Here is a 20,549-nt window from a genome sequence, read left to right as displayed (position 1 = left end):
TCCACAGATTGTGTCGTTAAACCATGGCACTTGTCATTCATATCAGAGCTCCAGCTATAATCGGCGAACGAGGCGGTTGGACTCCTCTGAAGATCCGAACCCGCTGTCGTCCACCAGCGAGTCTGAAATATGGAAATAAACAACGGGTCGTATCAAACACATGCAGATTCCTGAACCATATATGGACAATGTGTCAGAAATAAATCACTCTGTGTCACTTTGTCTTTTTATAGTTACATTTACTGTTTGGGAAACTGTTCTCACTTACAGCAGCTTTAAACACTCGTTCTCTCAACAGCTTCTCTCTCTCTCTTTCTCTTTCTCTCTCTCTCTCTCTCTCTCTCTCTCTCTCGAGCTTATTTAGATTAAAATACGCGGCTCATTGTTTAGAAAAACTGCAAAGGAGCATAAACCCCTTTGTCCACTCCACTCCAGTGTTTTGAATGAAATGTAAATAAACACCTTGTTTAAGAACTTGACCTTTTTTTAATGCAGAGGGTCTGATATACAGAATGAGAAGAAGCTGTTACTATGGAAACAATAACTATTAATGTGTCAGAGCTGCTCTAATAGAAGCTGAATCAGAATCAGGAATCCGGAAGCACAGTGGTATCAGGAGCTTCTGTAGGATTTGACTGAAAGAGAACTGACTGTTTATGCTTGATGAAAAGCCCAGGCTGTCGTTACTCATTGACGAGTTCCTTGAAGGAGTTGAACAGTTGTAAGAGGACTGGGACGTGTTGGCTGTGAGGACTGAACTCTTCTTGGTGTGTTGAGTTGCTACACGACTCCAATCTGCACAGGAACAAATCATTAGAACCCCCACAGGATCCACAGAAACATCATGTCCTAGCCCACTGCAGATTTCACCCTTGTGCATGTAGGGCTGAAGCTTTACCTGAGTTTTCTGCTAGCCTGAAGCGGCCACAGCATAGGTAGATTCTCCATTGTCTCCTGACGCTCTCTTTTACCGCACAGTGAAAGACGAAGATGAAAAATCCTTCGGACAAACAAAAAGAACAAACAGTAAGTCATGCTTCTTGCATGCTTCCTTATTCAAGTAGATGAGGAAGCAAGATGTTCTCATAGCTCTCACCTTGCAAGGAGTTGAAGATGGTGAAAAGGTACATAAACGCTAGGTTGACCACGCCCCAAGAAAAAAAAGCGAATCCCCAGGTGAGGCCGAGTAAGATGGCCAGACCGGCAATGCTGCGGAGATCCTGGAACCCTTTGCGGTATTGGTTATTTTGTGGGTTTTGCCGTTTGATGCGTCTCAGCTGTACCAAAACCACCACGAACATGATCATGTTGGCCAGGAAGATCACACAGAAGTAGGCCACCACTGACACATAGAAGGCGATATCGTTCTTCAACCAGCAGCTGAGAAGAAAAACAAGGCTTGTCATCAAAAATGTCATCCCATAATAATAACCCATCTCCATTATGTTGAGATTATTTTGCTCCAACTTACAAATCATCTGTGCTTCCGTCGGCATACTTTCCGTATGCAATGAGGCCGTAGTTATTTTTATCCACCGAGATCACAATGATGACTACGATTAAAGGTATCCCTGAAACACACAGTCAAACACACCATTAATGAACCACCGTCCACATGCAACTCCAACATCTGGTCCTCTGTAGGAACTCACCCCATCCTGCCAGAGAGAACTTCAGCATGTAATGCGATACAAAGTTCTTGAAGACCTTGACGATACTCAGGTAGAGATGCAAAGCCTCCAGACCCACCCACGTGAAGGAGGCGAGCAGGAAGTAGTGCAGGAAGAAGGCGGTGGAGATGCAGAGCCCCACGGCATTGGTGTAGAGCGCTAGCCACGAGTCCACCAGGAAGACCATGTTGAGCAGGAAAAGCGCAAAACACAGCTGGATGAGGATCTTGGATGGAAGGTCTTTGCGGATTTTGCTGAGAAAATAAGAAGAAGAGGAAAAAAGGGAGCATGACTTCATAAATCATTTAATCTTTGACGAAAATACTGAGTTTTTTTTTTTTGGACTCACTCAAAGGCCAGGTAGGTAAGGAGAGTGATGGCAAGGAAGATGGCAGAAATTCCACATCCAATATATGTAATGAAGGTGAGGATGGTGCCCTGCAGTTTGTTGGTCATTACCTCTCTGGAGATGTCCTTTACAAAGAAAAAGTAAAAAAAAAACACAACTGCATCTAGATACCAAACATGGGTCAATGAAATAAAGTAGACAGAAATCTGTCCATAATCTCTCGTTTATTTCAGATATTTCAGCTTTAATTCCAGATCTTTCCAATAGACTTGATGCTGGTTCTGACATATTAATGCTCACCATTAGCACCGCAAAGCTGGTCAAGTGGTTGCAGCTACACTTCAACTCGTTATCTGTGCTGTTCAGAAGAAAACATCCGCTATTGTTCCATCCTCCTTTTCCATCTACAAGACATCACAGGGATCATTCGACCTGATCGAGCCACAGCTCTCACTTCTGAATGCTTTAATGGTGTTATAAAAGCATAAAGAATCCACATTTCACTCTGCACTGGTACAGTTCTAAAGCCTAAATGAAGGTATCTCACCATTTTGGTTAAAGTCCCAGAAAACACAAGTTATATTTTCCTTTGGCTGTGGAAATGCAGAAGAAAAAGAAATCAGAAACCTGACAGTAAACGTTGTGATGCTGCGTATGAGCCAGAGGATACGAACCGCTATAGGGGTCGTGTTCTTCAGAGAGAACACCACATTGTCCTTCAGGTCTCGGATGGACAGGTTGGCCACGCTGGTTCCCAGGATGAGACTGCCCAGTGCCTTTTTAGTGTCATTGCTCTGCAACAATTCACACATTGTATGATGAAGAAGGCGTGGGTCTCGTTGTGTTTATTTATGTACATGGCTACAAATATTCCTCACCTTAAACAGTGAGCTCTTTTGGTAGAAGGTGAACTGAAGCCGAGATGCCTGTTGTTTCTGCTCTGGGGACAGACCGCTGGTCAGAGAGGAGGGGAGAGTGATGGAACCCTGAGGAGATGAACTTCCTTCAGACCTCTTGCTCCTGCTTCTCATCTGGAACCAAACACACACCCACAAACACTCAGAGCAATTTCACAGCAGGATTAATGCTAGAAGGTAAGGCTAAAAAATAATATATTAATATTTATATTAAGTGTAAGGTGGTAATAGTGACTCCTCTGTGTATCACTCAGTATCTTACATAAAACATTCATAATTAAAGTACATGGTCTATAACCTGCACTGGTAGATTGGAAGATTTTATATTTTATGATGCAATAACTCGTGCCTTTTACATATTCAAACTAACTCTCACTCACCAGTATGTCTGTTGGGCTGTTGATGGAAAACGACATTCCTGCAAAGTTGGTTCCATCGATCTTCGTCACCACCAGTGCAAGTGAAGACAACGCTATTGTTACTGACGTGTCCGGAATGACCAATTTCAGTGCCAGCTGATCCACAACCTTGATCAAGCTGAAAAAAAAGACTCCATAAATGACACCACCCACCCAAAATCTTAGATATATATTTTTCCTTAGTCATTGGCGCTGCTCTCTAGTGTCTCTTACCGGTTGGATGAGGAGGCCAACGATTGTGCAGGAGCATTGAGGAGATTGTTGATGACAGACAAAGCACCCTGACACACATTCAGGCTGATGTTTGGTGCTGAGAGGAGATCCTCCAGATTCCTGACCATGTTGTCCACTTGAGATGAGTTCAGAGTGGATGTATTCTGAGACTGGTTCAGAAACTGATTAACCAGTACCTGAGAGCTCACTGTTGTTGTGGTCACTGCAACACGAGGTAAGAGATGGACATTTATCCATTTATCCTGGACATGTTGGAAATAATTCAGGAATTTCTCCTGTTTATGGATCTCATGGCCTAACATGACCGGTCTACACAGCTTTTGTTAGTTTGAATACATTCATTATGTATGTTATATTTAATATATTTTAGTGGTTTTTTGTTTTTTTTTGACAACTTCTATCCATTGTTTTTTTTTTAGTATCTTTAGTTACTCTAAGGTCTGATTGAGCTCGCTTATGAGCCACATATAAAAATGATTTCTCTAATGCAAATGTCAGAAAAACATTACAGGTACATTTTTTGTTACCTAAACTCTGCACACAAGTACAGAAGTGACACTTAATGTCCGGTTATGAACATTAGATGGCTTTTAAGTATTAGTAATTAGTATTATCATTATATAATTAGTATTATCTTCTATGGTTCGGTAACTAAAGGTAGAAAAGACCCTCAGTGTTAATGATCTCTAAAATCGATGGTACATGTGGTGTTTATACATTATTTCTGACTTAAATCTGTTATTTTGACTCAAACAAATTGAAGCAAGTCACTGACTAACCTGTTGTACTGGTTCCATTTGTGGTGGCAATCAGGCCGGCCTGTGCAGTGGTGTTTGTTGTCACTGTTGTATTGAGAATCTTGGATGGAGTGGAGGTTATTCTGGTGGAGTTGGTGTGATTGCTGGGGCTGACTGTGCTATTGAGAGGACGTGCTGTTAAATTATTGGAGATAGTATAACTATCTAAGGTAATATTAGTCGTAACCTGTGTAACGTTGAGTGGGCTTGATGTGGTGCTTTGATTTAAATAGTGTGTAGTGAAGGTGCTAAGTGTATAAGCTGTGGTGTTTGGCTCGGTGGTGTTTATCTGTGTTGTATCACCGGGTGTTGTGTCTGTAACAGTGAGAGAAGTGTTTGGATCTGTCATGGTAAAATACGAGCTTGATGTTCCCGTAGGTTGTGTGATTGTTGAGGAGTCTATGGTTGTGATCTCTGTTGTTGTGTCTGTGATACCTAGTGTGGTGTTTGATTCTGTCAGGGTAGTGGACGAGACATATTTTTCGTTAGGTTGTGTGATGACTGGGAGAATGGTAGGTGTGATCGGTGTTGTGATGTTATGATCTATGTTGTTGGGTTCTGTGGTTTTTGGGGAAAGGGTAGTGCTGGCCGGTGTTGTGTTGTTTGGATGTGTGACATTTATTGTTGGTGTAGTGTTTGCATTTGTATTGTTATTAATTGATGGTGGTGTGGTGTTTATCATGTCTGATGTAGTGTTTGTATTTGTATTGTTATTGAATGATGGTGATGTGGTGTTTGCAGTGTCTGTAGTAGTGTTTGTATTTGTAGTGTTACTGGTGTTTGTTGGGTCTGTAGTAGTGTTTGTATTTGTAGTGTTACTGGTGATTGTTGGGTCTGTAGTAGTGTTTGTATTTGTAGTGTTACTGGTGATTGCAGTGTCTGTAGTAGTGTTTGTATTTGTAGTGTTACTGGTGTTTGTTGGGTCTGTAGTAGTGTTTGTATTTGTAGTGTTACTGGTGTTTGTTGGGTCTGTAGTCGTGTCTGTATTTGTAGTGTTACTGGTGTTTGTTGTATCTGTAGTAGTGTTTGTATTTGTAGTGTTACTGGTGTTTGTTGTATCTGTAGTAGTGTTTCTATTTGTAGTGTTACTGGTGATTGTCGTGTCTGTAGTAGTGTTTGTATTTGTAGTGTTACTGGTGTTTGTTGGGTCTGTAGTAGTGTTTGTATTTGTAGTGTTACTGGTGTTTGTTGTATCTGTAGTAGTGTTTGTATTTGTAGTGTTACTGGTGATTGCAGTGTCTGTAGTAGTGTTTCTATTTGTAGTGTTACTGGTGTTTGTTGTATCTGTAGTAGAGTTTGTATTTGTAGTGTTACTGGTGATTGCAGTGTCTGTAGTAGTGTTTGTATTTGTAGTGTTACTGGTGATTGCAGTGTCTGTAGTAGTGTTTGTATTTGTAGTGTTACTGGTGATTGCAGTGTCTGTAGTAGTGTTTGTATTTGTAGTGTTACTGGTGTTTGTTGGGTCTGTAGTAGTGTTTGTATTTGTAGTGTTACTGGTGATTGCAGTGTCTGTAGTAGTGTTTGTATTTGTAGTGTTACTGGTGTTTGTTGGGTCTGTAGTAGAGTTTGTATTTGTAGTGTTACTGGTGTTTGTTGGGTCTGTAGTCGTGTCTGTATTTGTAGTGTTACTGGTGTTTGTTGTATCTGTAGTAGTGTTTGTATTTGTAGTGTTACTGGTGTTTGTTGTATCTGTAGTAGTGTTTTTATTTGTAGTGTTACTGGTGATTGTCGTGTCTGTAGTAGTGTTTGTATTTGTAGTGTTACTGGTGTTTGTTGGGTCTGTAGTAGTGTTTGCATTTGTAGTGTTACTGGTGTTTGTCATGTCTGTAGTAGTGTTTGTATTTGTAGTGTTACTGGTGATTGCAGGGTCTGTAGTAGTGTTTGTATATGTAGTGTTACTGGTGATTGTCGTGTCTGTAGTACTGTTTCTATTTGTAGTGTTACTGGTGTTTGTTGTGTCTGTAGTCGTGTTTGTATTTGTAGTGTTACTGGTGTTTGTTGGGTCTGTAGTAGTGTTTCTATTTGTAGTGTTACTGGTGATTGCAGTGTCTGTAGTAGTGGTTATATTTGTAGTGTTACTGGTGTTTGTCATGTCTGTAGTAGTGTTTGTACTTGTAGTGTTACTGGTGTTTGTTGTGTCTGGAGGAGTGTTTGTATTTGTAGTGTTACTGGTGTTTGTCGTGGCTGGAGTAGTGTTTGTATTTGTAGTGTTACTGGTGATTGCAGTGTCTGTAGTAGTGGTTATATTTGTAGTGTTACTGGTGTTTGTCATGTCTGTAGTAGTGTTTGTACTTGTAGTGTTACTGGTGTTTGTTGGGTCTGTAGTAGTATTTCTATTTGTAGTGTTACTGGTGATTGCAGTGTCTGTAGTAGTGTTTGTATTTGTAGTGTTACTGGTGATTGCAGGGTCTGTAGTAGTGTTTGTATTTGTAGTGTTACTGGTGATTGCAGGGTCTGTAGTCGTGTTTGTATTTGTAGTGTTACTGGTGTTTGTTGGGTCTGTAGTAGTGTTTGTATTTGTAGTGTTACTGGTGATTCCAGTGTCTGTAGTAGTGTTTGTATTTGTAGTGTTACTGGTGATTGCAGGGTCTGTAGTCGTGTTTGTATTTGTAGTGTTACTGGTGTTTGTTGGGTCTGTAGTAGTGTTTGTATTTGTAGTGTTACTGGTGATTAGAGTGTCTGTAGTAGTGTTTGTATTTGTAGTGTTACTGGTGATTGCAGGGTCTGTAGTAGTGTTTGTATTTGTAGTGTTACTGGTGATTGCAGGGTCTGTAGTTGTGTTTGTATTTGTAGTGTTACTGGTGTTTGTTGTATCTGTAGTCGTGTTTGTATTTGTAGTGTTACTGGTGTTTGTTGGGTCTGTAGTAGTGTTTCTATTTGTAGTGTTACTGGTGATTGCAGTGTCTGTAGTAGTGTTTGTATTTGTAGTGTTACTGGTGTTTGTTGGGTCTGTAGTAGTGTTTGTATTTGTAGTGTTACTGGTGTTTATTGGGTCTGTAGTCGTGTTTGTATTTGTAGTGTTACTGGTGTTTGTTGGGTCTGTAGTCGTGTTTGTATTTGTAGTGTTACTGGTGTTTGTTGGGTCTGTAGTCGTGTTTGTATTTGTAGTGTTACTGGTGATTGCAGGGTCTGTAGTCGTGTTTGTATTTGTAGTGTTACTGGTGTTTGTTGGGTCTGTAGTAGTGTTTGTATTTGTAGTGTTACTGGTGTTTGTTGGGTCTGTAGTCGTGTTTGTATTTGTAGTGTTACTGGTGTTTGTTGGGTCTGTAGTAGTGTTTGTATTTGTAGTGTTGCTGGTGTTTGTTGGGTCTGTAGTCGTGTTTGTATTTGTAGTGTTACTGGTGTTTGTTGGGTCTGTGGTCGTGTTTGTATTTGTAATGTTACTAGTGTTTGTTGGGTTTGTAGTAGTGTTTGTATTTGTAGTGTTACTGGTGTTTGTTGGGTCTGTAGTGTTTGTATTTGTAATGTTACTAGTGTTTGTTGGGTTTGTAGTAGTGTTTGTATCTGTAGTGTTACTGGTGTTTGTCATGTCTGTAGTAGTGTTTGTATTTGTAGTGTTACTGGTGATTGCAGGGTCTGTAGTAGTGTTTGTATTTGTAGTGTTACTGGTGATTGCAGGGTCTGTAGTCGAGTTTGTATTTGTAGTGTTACTGGTGTTTGTTGGGTCTGTAGTCGTGTTTGTATTTGTAGTGTTACTGGTGATTGCAGGGTCTGTAGTCGAGTTTGTATTTGTAGTGTTACTGGTGATTGCAGTGTCTGTAGTAGTGTTTGTATTTGTAGTGTTACTGGTGATTGCAGGGTCTGTAGTAGTGTTTGTATTTGTAGTGTTACTGGTGATTGCAGTGTCTGTAGTCGTGTTTGTATTTGTAGTGTTACTGGTGATTGCAGGGTCTGTAGTAGTGTTTGTATTTGTAGTGTTACTGGTGTTTGTTGGGTCTGTAGTAGTGTTTCTATTTGTAGTGTTACTGGTGATTGCAGTGTCTGTAGTCGTGTTTGTATTTGTAGTGTTACTGGTGATTGCAGTGTCTGTAGTCGTGTTTGTATTTGTAGTGTTACTGGTGATTGCAGGGTCTGTAGTAGTGTTTGTATTTGTAGTGTTACTGGTGATTGCAGTGTCTGTAGTAGTGTTTGTATTTGTAGTGTTACTGGTGATTGCAGGGTCGGTAGTCGTGTTTGTATTTGTAGTGTTACTGGTGTTTGTTGGGTCTGTAGTAGTGTTTCTATTTGTAGTGTTACTGGTGATTACAGTGTCTGTAGTAGTGTTTGTATTTGTAGTGTTACTGGTGTTTGTCATGTCTGTAGTAGTGTTTGTATTTGTAGTGTTACTGGTGATTGCAGGGTCTGTAGTCGTGTTTGTATTTGTAGTGTTACTGGTGTTTGTTGGGTCTGTAGTAGTGTTTCTATTTGTAGTGTTACTGGTGATTGCAGTGTCTGTAGTATTGTTTGTATTTGTAGTGTTACTGGTGATTGCAGGGTCTGTAGTAGTGTTTGTATTTGTAGTGTTACTGGTGATTGCAGTGTCTGTAGTAGTGTTTGTATTTGTAGTGTTACTGGTGTTTGTTGGGTCTGTAGTCGTGCTTGTATTTGTAGTGTTACTGGTGTTTGTTGGGTCTGTAGTCGTGTTTGTATTTGTAGTGTTACTGGTGTTTGTTGGGTCTGTAGTCGTGTTTGTATTTGTAGTGTTACTGGTGTTTGTTGCGTCTGTAGTCGTGTTTGTATTTGTAGTGTTACTGGTGATTGCAGGGTCTGTAGTAGTGTTTGTATTTGTAGTGTTACTGGTGATTGCAGTGTCTGTAGTAGTGTTTGTATTTGTAGTGTTACTGGTGTTTGTTGGGTCTGTAGTCGTGCTTGTATTTGTAGTGTTACTGGTGTTTGTTGGGTCTGTAGTCGTGTTTGTATTTGTAGTGTTACTGGTGTTTGTTGGGTCTGTAGTCGTGTTTGTATTTGTAGTGTTACTGGTGATTGCAGTGTCTGTAGTAGTGTTTGTATTTGTAGTGTTACTGGTGTTTGTTGGGTCTGTAGTCGTGCTTGTATTTGTAGTGTTACTGGTGTTTGTTGGGTCTGTAGTCGTGTTTGTATTTGTAGTGTTACTGGTGTTTGTTGGGTCTGTAGTCGTGTTTGTATTTGTAGTGTTACTGGTGTTTGTTGCGTCTGTAGTCGTGTTTGTATTTGTAGTGTTACTGGTGATTGCAGGGTCTGTAGTAGTGTTTGTATTTGTAGTGTTACTGGTGATTGCAGTGTCTGTAGTAGTGTTTGTATTTGTAGTGTTACTGGTGTTTGTTGGGTCTGTAGTCGTGCTTGTATTTGTAGTGTTACTGGTGTTTGTTGGGTCTGTAATCGTGTTTGTATTTGTAGTGTTACTGGTGTTTGTTGGGTCTGTAGTCGTGTTTGTATTTGTAGTGTTACTGGTGTTTGTTGCGTCTGTAGTCGTGTTTGTATTTGTAGTGTTACTGGTGATTGCAGTGTCTGTAGTAGTGTTTGTATTTGTAGTGTTACTGGTGATTGCAGGGTCTGTAGTAGTGTTTGTATTTGTAGTGTTACTGGTGATTGTTGGGTCTGTAGTATTGTGTCTATTTGTAGTGTTACTGGTGATTGCAGTGTCTGTAGTAGTATTTGTACTTGTAGTGTTACTGGTGTTTGTTGTGTCTGTAGAAGTGGTTATATTTGTAGTGTTACTGGTGTTTGTCATGTCTGTAGTTGTGTTTGTATTTGTAGTGTTACTGGTGATTGCAGTGTCTGTAGTAGTGTTTGTATTTGTAGTGTTACTGGTGATTGCAGTGTCTGTAGTAGTGTTTGTATTTGTAGTGTTACTGGTGATTGCAGGGTCTGTAGTCGTGTTTGTATTTGTAGTGTTACTGGTGTTTGTTGGGTCTGTAGTAGTGGTTATATTTGTAGTGTTACTGGTGTTTGTCATGTCTGTACTAGTATTTGTATTTGTAGTGTTACTGGTGTTTGTCATGTCTGTAGTAGTGTTTGTATTTGTAGTGTTACTGGTGATTGCTGTGTCTGTAGTAGTGGTTATATTTGTGGTGTTACTGGTGATTGCAGTGTCTGTAGTAGTGTTTGTATTTGTAGTGTTACTGGTGTTTGTCATGTGTGTAGTAGTGTTTGTATTTGTAGTGTTACTGGTGATTGCAGTGTCTGTAGTAGTGTTTGTATTTGTAGTGTTACTGGTGATTGCAGTGTCTGTAGTCGTGTTTGTATTTGTAGTGTTACTGGTGTTTGTTGGGTCTGTAGTAGTGTTTCTATTTGTAGTGTTACTGGTGTTTGTTGGGTCTGTAGTAGTGTTTGTATTTGTAGTGTTACTGGTGATTGCAGGGTCTGTAGTCGTGTTTGTATTTGTAGTGTTACTGGTGTTTGTTGGGTCTGTAGTAGTGTTTCTATTTGTAGTGTTACTGGTGATTGCAGTGTCTGTAGTAGTGTTTATATTTGTAGTGTTACTGGTGTTTGTCATGTCTGTAGTAGTGTTTGTATTTGTAGTGTTACTGGTGTTTGTCATGTCTGTAGTTGTGTTTGTATTTGTAGTGTTACTGGTGATTGCAGTGTCTGTAGTAGTGTTTGTATTTGTAGTGTTACTGGTGATTGCTGTGTCTGTAGAAGTGGTTATATTTGTAGTGTTACTGGTGTTTGTCATGTGTGTAGTAGTGTTTGTATTTGTAGTGTTACTGGTGATTGCAGTGTCTGTAGTAGTGTTTGTATTTGTAGTGTTACTGGTGATTGCAGGGTCTGTAGTCGTGTTTGTATTTGTAGTGTTACTGGTGTTTGTTGGGTCTGTAGTAGTGTTTCTATTTGTAGTGTTACTGGTGATTACAGTTTCTGTAGTAGTGTTTGTATTTGTAGTGTTACTGGTGATTGCAGGGTCTGTAGTCGTGTTTGTATTTGTAGTGTTACTGGTGTTTGTCATGTCTGTAGTAGTGTTTGTATTTGTAGTGTTACTGGTGATTGCAGTGTCTGTAGTAGTGTTTCTATTTGTAGTGTTACTGGTGATTGCAGTGTCTGTAGTAGTGTTTGTATTTGTAGTGTTACTGGTGATTGCAGGGTCTGTAGTCGTGTTTGTATTTGTAGTGTTACTGGTGTTTGTTGGGTCTGTAGTAGTGTTTCTATTTGTAGTGTTACTGGTGATTGCAGTGTCTGTAGTATTGTTTGTATTTGTAGTGTTACTGGTGATTGCAGGGTCTGTAGTAGTGTTTATATTTGTAGTGTTACTGGTGATTGCAGTGTCTGTAGTAGTGTTTGTATTTGTAGTGTTACTGGTGTTTGTTGGGTCTGTAGTCGTGCTTGTATTTGTAGTGTTACTGGTGTTTGTTGGGTCTGTAGTCGTGTTTGTATTTGTAGTGTTACTGGTGTTTGTTGGGTCTGTAGTCGTGTTTGTATTTGTAGTGTTACTGGTGTTTGTTGCGTCTGTAGTCGTGTTTGTATTTGTAGTGTTACTGGTGATTGCAGGGTCTGTAGTAGTGTTTGTATTTGTAGTGTTACTGGTGATTGCAGGGTCTGTAGTAGTGTTTGTACTTGTAGTGTTACTGGTGATTGTTGGGTCTGTAGTCGTGTTTGTACTTGTAGTGTTACTGGTGATTGTTGGGTCTGTAGTAGTGTTTCTATTTGTAGTGTTACTGGTGATTGCAGTGTCTGTAGTAGTATTTGTACTTGTAGTGTTACTGGTGTTTGTTGTGTCTGTAGTCGTGTTTGTATTTGTAGTGTTACTGGTGTTTGTTGGGTCTGTAGTAGTGGTTATATTTGTAGTGTTACTGGTGTTTGTCATGTCTGTAGTAGTATTTGTATTTGTAGTGTTACTGGTGTTTGTCATGTCTGTAGTAGTGTTTGTATTTGTAGTGTTACTGGTGATTGCAGTGTCTGTAGTAGTGTTTCTATTTGTAGTGTTACTGGTGATTGCTGTGTCTGTAGTAGTGGTTATATTTGTGGTGTTACTGGTGATTGCAGTGTCTGTAGTAGTGTTTGTATTTGTAGTGTTACTGGTGATTGCAGTGTCTGTAGTCGTGTTTGTATTTGTAGTGTTACTGGTGTTTGTTGGGTCTGTAGTAGTGTTTCTATTTGTAGTGTTACTGGTGTTTGTTGGGTCTGTAGTAGTGTTTGTATTTGTAGTGTTACTGGTGATTGCAGTGTCTGTAGTAGTGTTTATATTTGTAGTGTTACTGGTGTTTGTCATGTCTGTAGTAGTGTTTGTATTTGTAGTGTTACTGGTGTTTGTCATGTCTGTAGTTGTGTTTGTATTTGTAGTGTTACTGGTGATTGCAGTGTCTGTAGTAGTGTTTGTATTTGTAGTGTTACTGGTGTTTGTCATGTCTGTAGTAGTGTTTGTATTTGTAGTGTTACTGGTGATTGCTGTGTCTGTAGTAGTGGTTATATTTGTAGTGTTACTGGTGATTGCAGTGTCTGTAGTAGTGTTTGTATTTGTAGTGTTACTGGTGATTGCAGTGTCTGTAGTAGTGTTTGTATTTGTAGTGTTACTGGTGTTTGTCATGTCTGTAGTAGTGTTTGTATTTGTAGTGTTACTGGTGATTGCACTGTCTGTAGTAGTGTTTGTATTTGTAGTGTTACTGTTGATTGCAGGGTCTGTAGTAGTGTTTGTATTTGTAGTGTTACTGGTGATTGCAGTGTCTGTAGTAGTGTTTGTATTTGTAGTGTTACTGTTGATTGCAGGGTCTGTAGTAGTGTTTGTATTTGTAGTGTTACTGGTGATTGCTGTGTCTGTAGTAGTGTTTGTATTTGTAGTGTTACTGGTGATTGCAGTGTCTGTATTAGTGTTTGTATTTGTAGTGTTACTGGTGTTTGTTGTGTATGTAGTCGTGCTTGTATTTGTAGTGTTACTGGTGTTTGTCATGTGTGTAGTAGTGTTTGTATTTGTAGTGTTACTGGTGATTGCAGTGTCTGTAGTAGTGTTTGTATTTGTAGTGTTACTGGTGATTGCAGTGTCTGTATTAGTGTTTGTATTTGTAGTGTTACTGGTGTTTGTTGTGTATGTAGTCGTGCTTGTATTTGTAGTGTTATTGGTGTTTGTTGGGTCTGTAGTAGTGTTTATATTTGTAGTGTTACTGGTGATTGCAGTGTCTGTAGTCGTGCTTGTATTTGCAGTGTTACTGGTGTTTGTTGTGTCTGTAGTCGTGTTTGTATTTGTAGTGTTACTGGTGATTGCAGTGTCTGTAGTATTGTTTGTATTTGTAGTGTTACTGGTGATTGCAGTGTCTGTAGTAGTGTTTGTATTTGTAGTGTTACTGGTGATTGCAGTGTCTGTAGTAGTGTTTGTATTTGTAGTGTTACTGGTGTTTGTTGTGTCTGTAGTAGTGTTTATATTTGTAGTGTTACTGGTGTTTGTTGGGTCTGTAGTAGTGTTTGTATTTGTAGTGTTACTGGTGTTTGTCATGTCTGTAGTAGTGTTTCTATTTGTAGTGTTACTGGTGTTTGTTGGGTCTGTAGTAGTGTTTGTATTTGTAGTGTTACTGGTGTTTGTCATGTCTGTAGTAGTGTTTCTATTTGTAGTGTTACTGGTGTTTGTTGGGTCTGTAGTAGTGTTTGTATTTGTAGTGTTACTGGTGTTTGTTGGGTCTGTAGTAGTGTTTGTATTTGTAGTGTTACTGGTGTTTGTCATGTCTGTAGTAGTGTTTGTATTTGTAGTGTTACTGGTGTTTGTTGGGTCTGTAGTAGTGTTTGTATTTGTAGTGTTACTGGTGTTTGTCATGTCTGTAGTAGTGTTTGTATTTGTAGTGTTACTGGTGTTTGTCATGTCTGTAGTAGTGTTTGTATTTGTAGTGTTACTGGTGATTGCATTGTCTGTAGTAGTGTTTCTATTTGTAGTGTTACTGGTGTTTGTCATGTCTGTAGTAGTGTTTGTATTTGTAGTGTTACTGGTGATTGCATTGTCTGTAGTAGTGTTTCTATTTGTAGTGTTACTGGTGTTTGTCATGTTTGTAGTAGTGTTTGTATTTGTAGTGTTACTGGTGTTTGTCATGTCTGTAGTAGTGTTTGTATTTGTAGTGTTACTGGTGTTTGTTGGGTCTGTAGTAGTGTTTGTATTTGTAGTGTTACTGGTGTTTGTCGTGTCTGGAGGAGTGTCTGTATTTGTAGTGTTACTGGTGATTGTCATGTCTGTAGTAGTGTTTGTATTTGTAGTGTTACTGTTGTTTGTTGTGTCTGTAGTAGTGTTTGTATTTGTAGTGTTACTGTTGTTTGTTGTGTCTCTAGTAGTGTTTGTATTTGTAGTGTTACTGGTGTTTGTTGTGTCTGGAGGAGTGTCTGTATTTGTAGTGTTACTGGTGTTTGTCATGTCTGTAGTAGTGTTTGTATTTGTAGTGTTACTGGTGTTTGTCGCGGCTGTAGTAGTGTTTCTGTTTGTAGTGTTACTGGTGATTGCAGTGTCTGTAGTAGTGTTTGTACTTGTAGTGTTACTGGTGTTTGTTGTATCTGTAGTAGTGTTTGTATTTGTAGTGTTACTGTTGTTTGTTGTGTCTGTAGTCGTGTTTGTATTTGTAGTGTTACTGTTGTTTGTTGTGTCTGTAGTAGTGTTTGTATTTGTAGTGTTACTGTTGTTTGTTGTGTCTGTCATCGTGTTTGTATTTGTAGTGTTACTGTTGTTTGTTGTGTCTGTAGTCGTGTTTGTATTTGTAGTGTTACTGTTGTTTGTTGTGTCTGTAGTCGCGTTTGTATTTGTAGTGTTACTGTTGTTTGTTGTGTCTGTAGTTGTGTTTGTATTTGTAGTGTTACTGTTGTTTGTTGTGTCTGTAGTCGTGTTTGTATTTGTAGTGTTACTGTTGTTTGTTGGGTCTGTAGTCGTGTTTGTATTTGTAGTATTACTGGTGTTTGTCAGGTCTGTAGTAGTGTTTGTATTTGTAGTGTTACTGTTGTTTGTTGTGTCTGTAGTCGTGTTTGTATTTGTAGTGTTACTGTTGTTTGTTGTGTCTGTAGTCGTGTTTGTATTTGTAGTGTTACGGTTGTTTGTCATGTCTGTAGTAGTGTTTGTATTTGTAGTGTTACTGTTATTTGTTGTGTCTGTAGTCGTGTTTGTATTTGTAGTGTTACTGGTGATTGCAGGGTCTGTAGTCGTGTTTGTATTTGTAGTGTTACTGGTGTTTGTTTGGTCTGTGGTAGTGTTTGTATTTGTAGTGTTACTGGTGATTGTTGTGTCTGTAGTAGTGTTTGTATTTGTAGTGTTACTGATGTTTGTTGTGTCTGGAGAAGTGTTTGTATTTGTAGTGTTTCTATTTGTAGTGTTACTGGTGTTTGTTGTGCCTGGAGAAGTGTTTGTATTTGTAGTGTTTCTATTTGTAGTGTTACTGGTGTTTGTTGGGTCTGTGGTAGTGTTTGTATTTGTAGTGTTACTGGTGATTGTTGTGTCTGGAGGAGTATTTGTATTTGTAGTGTTACTGATGTTTGTTGTGTCTGGAGAAGTGTCCGTATTTGTAGTGTTTCTATTTGTAGTGTTACTGGTGTTTGTTGTGCCTGGAGAAGTGTTTGTATTTGTAGTGTTTCTATTTGTAGTGTTACTGGTGTTTGTTGGGTCTGTGGTAGTGTTTGTATTTGTAGTGTTACTGGTGATTGTTGTGTCTGGAGGAGTATTTGTATTTGTAGTGTTACTGATGTTTGTTGTGTCTGGAGAAGTGTCCGTATTTGTAGTGTTTCTATTTGTAGTGTTACTGGTGTTTGTTGTGCCTGGAGAAGTGTTTGTATTTGTAGTGTTTCTATTTGTAGTGTTACTGGTGTTTGTTGGGTCTGTGGTAGTGTTTGTATTTGTAGTGTTACTGGTGATTGTTGTGTCTGGAGGAGTATTTGTATTTGTAGTGTTACTGATGTTTGTTGTGTCTGGAGAAGTGTCCGTATTTGTAGTGTTTCTATTTGTAGTGTTACTGGTGATTGCAGGGTCTGTATTAGTGTTTGTATTTGTAGTGTTACTGGTGTTTGTTGTGTCTGGAGGAGTCTCCGTATTTGTAGTGTTACTGGTGTTTGTCATGTCTGTAGTAGTGTTTGTATTTGTAGTGTTACTGGTGTTTGTTGGGTCTGTAGTCGTGTTTGTATTTGTAGTGTTACTGGTGTTTGTTGTGTCTGGAGGAGTCTCCGTATTTGTAGTGTTACTGGTGTTTGTCATGTCTGTAGTAGTGTTTCTATTTGTAGTGTTACTGGTGTTTGTTGGGTCTGTAGTCGTGTTTGTATTTGTAGTGTTACTGGTGTTTGTTGTGTCTGGAGGAGTCTCCGTATTTGTAGTGTTATTGGTGTTTGTTGGGTCTGTAGTCGTGTTTGTATTTGTAGTGTTACTGGTGCTTGTTGTGTCTGGAGGAGTCTCCGTATTTGTAGTGTTACTGGTGTTTGTCATGTCTGTAGTAGTGTTTGTATTTGTAGTGTTACTGGTGTTTGTTGTCTCTGGAGGAGTGTTTGTATTTGTAGTGTTACTGGTGTTTGTTGTGTTTGGAGGAGTGTTTGTATTTGTAGTGTTACTGGTGTTTGTTGTGTCTGTAGTAGTGTTTGTATTTGTAGTGTTACTGGTGTTTGTTGTGTTTGGAGAAGTGTTTGTATTTGTAGTGTTACTGGTACTTGTTGTGTCTGGAGGAGTCTCCGTATTTGTAGTGTTACTGGTGTTTGTTGTGTCTGGAGAAGTGTTTGTACTTGTAGTGTTACTGGTGTTTGTCGTCTCTGGAGGAGTGTTTGTATTTGTAGTGTTGCTGGTGTTTGTTGTGTCTGGAGGAGTGTTTGTGGTGTTACTGGTGTGTGTTGTGTCTGGAGGAGTGTTTATATTTGTAGTGTTACTGGTGTTTGTCATGTCTGTAGTAGTGTTTGTATTTGTAGTGTTACTGGTGTTTGTTGTGTCTGGAGGAGTCTCCGTATTTGTAGTGTTACTGGTGTTTGTCATGTCTGTAGTAGTGTTTGTATTTGTAGTGTTACTGGTGTTTGTTGGGTCTGTAGTCGTGTTTGTATTTGTAGTGTTACTGGTGTTTGTTGTGTCTGGAGGAGTCTCCGTATTTGTAGTGTTACTGGTGTTTGTCATGTCTGTAGTAGTGTTTCTATTTGTAGTGTTACTGGTGTTTGTTGGGTCTGTAGTCGTGTTTGTATTTGTAGTGTTACTGGTGTTTGTTGTGTCTGGAGGAGTCTCCGTATTTGTAGTGTTATTGGTGTTTGTTGGGTCTGTAGTCGTGTTTGTATTTGTAGTGTTACTGGTGCTTGTTGTGTCTGGAGGAGTCTCCGTATTTGTAGTGTTACTGGTGTTTGTCATGTCTGTAGTAGTGTTTGTATTTGTAGTGTTACTGGTGTTTGTTGTCTCTGGAGGAGTGTTTGTATTTGTAGTGTTACTGGTGTTTGTTGTGTTTGGAGTAGTGTTTGTATTTGTAGTGTTACTGGTACTTGTTGTGTCTGGAGGAGTGTTTGTATTTGTAGTGTTACTGGTGTTTGTTGTGTCTGGAGGAGTGTTTGTATTTGTAGTGTTACTGGTGTTTGTTGTGTCTGTAGTAGTGTTTGTATTTGTAGTGTTACTGGTGTTTGTTGTGTTTGGAGAAGTGTTTGTATTTGTAGTGTTACTGGTACTTGTTGTGTCTGGAGGAGTCTCCGTATTTGTAGTGTTACTGGTGTTTGTTGTGTCTGGAGAAGTGTTTGTACTTGTAGTGTTACTGGTGTTTGTCGTCTCTGGAGGAGTGTTTGTATTTGTAGTGTTGCTGGTGTTTGTTGTGTCTGGAGGAGTGTTTGTGGTGTTACTGGTGTATGTTGTGTCTGGAGGAGTGTTTGTATTTGTAGTGTTACTGGTGTTTGTTGTGTCTGGAGGACTGTCCGTATTTGTAGTGTTACTGGTGTTTGTTGTGTCTGGGGGAGTATTTGTATTTGTAGTGTTACTGGTGTCTGCAGTGTCTGTGGTGGCATTTGTAGTGTTACTGGTGTTTGTTGTGTCTGTAGTAGTATTTGTAATGTTACTGGTGTTTATTGTGTCTGGAGGAGTGTTTGTATTTGTAGTGTTACTGGTGTTTGTTGTGTCTGGGGGAGTATTTGTATTTGTAGTGTTACTGGTGTCTGCAGTGTCTGTGGTGGCATTTGTAGTGTTACTGGTGTTTGTTGCGTCTGTAGTAGTATTTGTAGTGTTACTGGTGTTTGTTGTGTCTGTAGTAGTATTTGTAGTGTTACTGGTGTTTATTGTGTCTGGAGGAGTGTTTGTATTTGTAGTGTTACTGGTGTTTGTTGTGTTGGGAGGAGTATTTGTATATGTAGTGTTGCTGGTGTTTGTTGTGTCTGAAGGAGTGTTTGTGGTGTTACTGGTGTTTGTTGTGTCTGGAGTAGTGTTTGTATTTGTAGTGTTACTGGTGTTTGTTGTGTCTGGAGGAGTGTCCGTATTTGTAGTGTTACTGGTGTTTGTTGTGTTTGGAGAAGTGTTTGTATTTGTAGTGTTACTGGTAGTTGTTGTGTTTGGAGGAGTCTCCGTATTTGTAGTGTTACTGGTGTTTGTCGTGTCTGTAGTAGTGTTTGTTGTGTCTGGAGGAGTGTTTGTATTTGTAGTGTTACTGGTGTTTGTTGTGTCTGGAGGAGTATTTGTAGTGCTACTGGTGTTTGTTGTGTCTGGAGGAGTGTTTGTATTTGTAGTGATACTGGTGTTTGTTGTGTCTGTATTAGTGTTTGTGTTTGTAGTGTTACTGGTGTTTGTTGTGTCTGTATTAGTGTTTGTACTTGTACTGCTATTGAATGTTGGTAATGTGGTGTTTTTCGTGTTTGACCTAGTGTTTGTATTTGTACTGTTACTGAATGATGGTGCTGTGGTGTTTGTCTCTGAAATTGAACCATTTGTTGATGAAAACTGACAGCTCTCATTTAACTGTAGATACTGCACTTGACCTTGAGAGCTGTGGGGAAAAACAACAATAATACGTAAATTGTACAATAAATTATGCAAACATCACATAAGGGCAATCATAAGGGCAACTCATATCTCAGGCAAGGTGAAACCCTTTCCTACTATGACACCTCCATAGTTAATTGGAATTGACCCTAATGGTTCAGGATTGTGCCTCCCAGACCACATATTTCAAGTAGGGAACCGGAAGTCTCAGAAGTGGTCCCTCTGTTGGGTATGCCTGGTGAAACTCACTGATAAAGGAGGGGTCCAATATGTCATTGGCGTTGACCCACGACTGTTCCTCTGGGCCATAACCCTCCCAGTCTACTTAATACCTCTAAATACCTCTACTTTGTCTGGAGTCGAGGATGCAGCTCTCAGATAGGTGGTGGTTCCGTCGATTTCTAGGGGTGGTGGCGTTGTGGGGTAGTTGGCTGTGGGATTGTTAGTGAGGGCTGGTTTGAGGAGAGAGACGTGGAATGAGTTTGAGATATGATAACTGGCTGGGAGTTACGTCACAGAATTTATTTGCTGGAGGATTTTGAAAGAGAGAATGTAGCAGAGGCTCAGCTTATGACATGGGAGATGAAGGTTCTTGGTTGAATGCCAAACTTTTGTCCTGGTTGATACAGCGGGTGTGGGCATCACCTTCGGTTGGCCTGAATGTGCATGTGCAATGTACAGGTGGGCTGTCCCATACCTCTTGGCTCCGGTGAAACGAATTGTCCACAGCAGGTACCTCAGAGGATTCTCCTGACCACAGGAACATGGGGGGTTGATAACCTAGTATACACTGAAACCGGGTAAGGCCAGAGAAGGGGCGGGTGAGTTCTGCACATATTCTGGCCCAGGGAAGGAATTCACTCCACTATAGTTGTTCCCTGCTACGGTAAGTAATGTCCCAACACCTGGTTTAGTTGCTCCACCTGTCCATTCGACTGTGGGTGGTAGCTGGAGGTGAGGCTTACATTGATGCCCAGTTTGTGACAGAATGCTCTCCATATGTGTGAGGTGAACTGAACCCTTTGAATGGAAACTGTGTTCTCTGGTATGCCATAACAAAGAAACCCATGTTCAAAAAAGGCTCTAGTGGTCTCCAAGGCTGTGGGGAGTTTTTTCTGTGGGATGAGAATGCACATGTGGAGAAATGATCTACTGCCTCCAGGACTACAGTAATCCTGTGCAAGGATGGGAGATCAGTGACAAAGTCTACCACCAAGTGTGTCCATGAGCGTTGGGGTACCAGGAGAGGTTCTAGGGTTAGGATTAGGGTTAGGCAACTGGCGAGGGGTGCAGACTTGGGCGCGAGTGAAGCAGTCATCCACATAGTTTTTCACATCAGTAGCCAGGG

General features: G+C 39.9%; 1 protein-coding gene across 1 annotated transcript in view; it reads right to left on the bottom strand.

Annotated features, from left to right (window-relative positions):
- The window catches only part of adgrg2a (adhesion G protein-coupled receptor G2a), a 37,197-nt gene that overhangs the window by 1,375 nt on the left and 15,273 nt on the right, over positions 1 to 20,549 (bottom strand). The window contains exons 14-27 of the mRNA XM_058376141.1: positions 4,369 to 19,205; positions 3,569 to 3,791; positions 3,317 to 3,473; positions 2,898 to 3,050; positions 2,694 to 2,813; positions 2,567 to 2,612; positions 2,320 to 2,423; positions 2,020 to 2,144; positions 1,653 to 1,924; positions 1,472 to 1,571; positions 1,097 to 1,380; positions 899 to 1,000; positions 652 to 795; positions 1 to 122 (exon numbers count right to left, since the gene is read on the bottom strand). The exon at positions 1 to 122 is cut by the window's left edge and continues 1,375 nt beyond it. Coding sequence (XP_058232124.1) covers positions 55 to 122; positions 652 to 795; positions 899 to 1,000; positions 1,097 to 1,380; positions 1,472 to 1,571; positions 1,653 to 1,924; positions 2,020 to 2,144; positions 2,320 to 2,423; positions 2,567 to 2,612; positions 2,694 to 2,813; positions 2,898 to 3,050; positions 3,317 to 3,473; positions 3,569 to 3,791; positions 4,369 to 19,205 — 16,735 coding nt within the window. The 3' untranslated portion in view covers positions 1 to 54. The remainder of the gene's footprint in view (positions 123 to 651; positions 796 to 898; positions 1,001 to 1,096; positions 1,381 to 1,471; positions 1,572 to 1,652; positions 1,925 to 2,019; positions 2,145 to 2,319; positions 2,424 to 2,566; positions 2,613 to 2,693; positions 2,814 to 2,897; positions 3,051 to 3,316; positions 3,474 to 3,568; positions 3,792 to 4,368; positions 19,206 to 20,549) is intronic.

This window comes from Hemibagrus wyckioides, linkage group LG23 (assembly GCF_019097595.1).
Source record: "Hemibagrus wyckioides isolate EC202008001 linkage group LG23, SWU_Hwy_1.0, whole genome shotgun sequence".
In the NCBI taxonomy this organism is placed as follows: domain Eukaryota; kingdom Metazoa; phylum Chordata; class Actinopteri; order Siluriformes; family Bagridae; genus Hemibagrus; species Hemibagrus wyckioides.
This window is presented reverse-complemented; position numbering and strand designations above follow the sequence as displayed.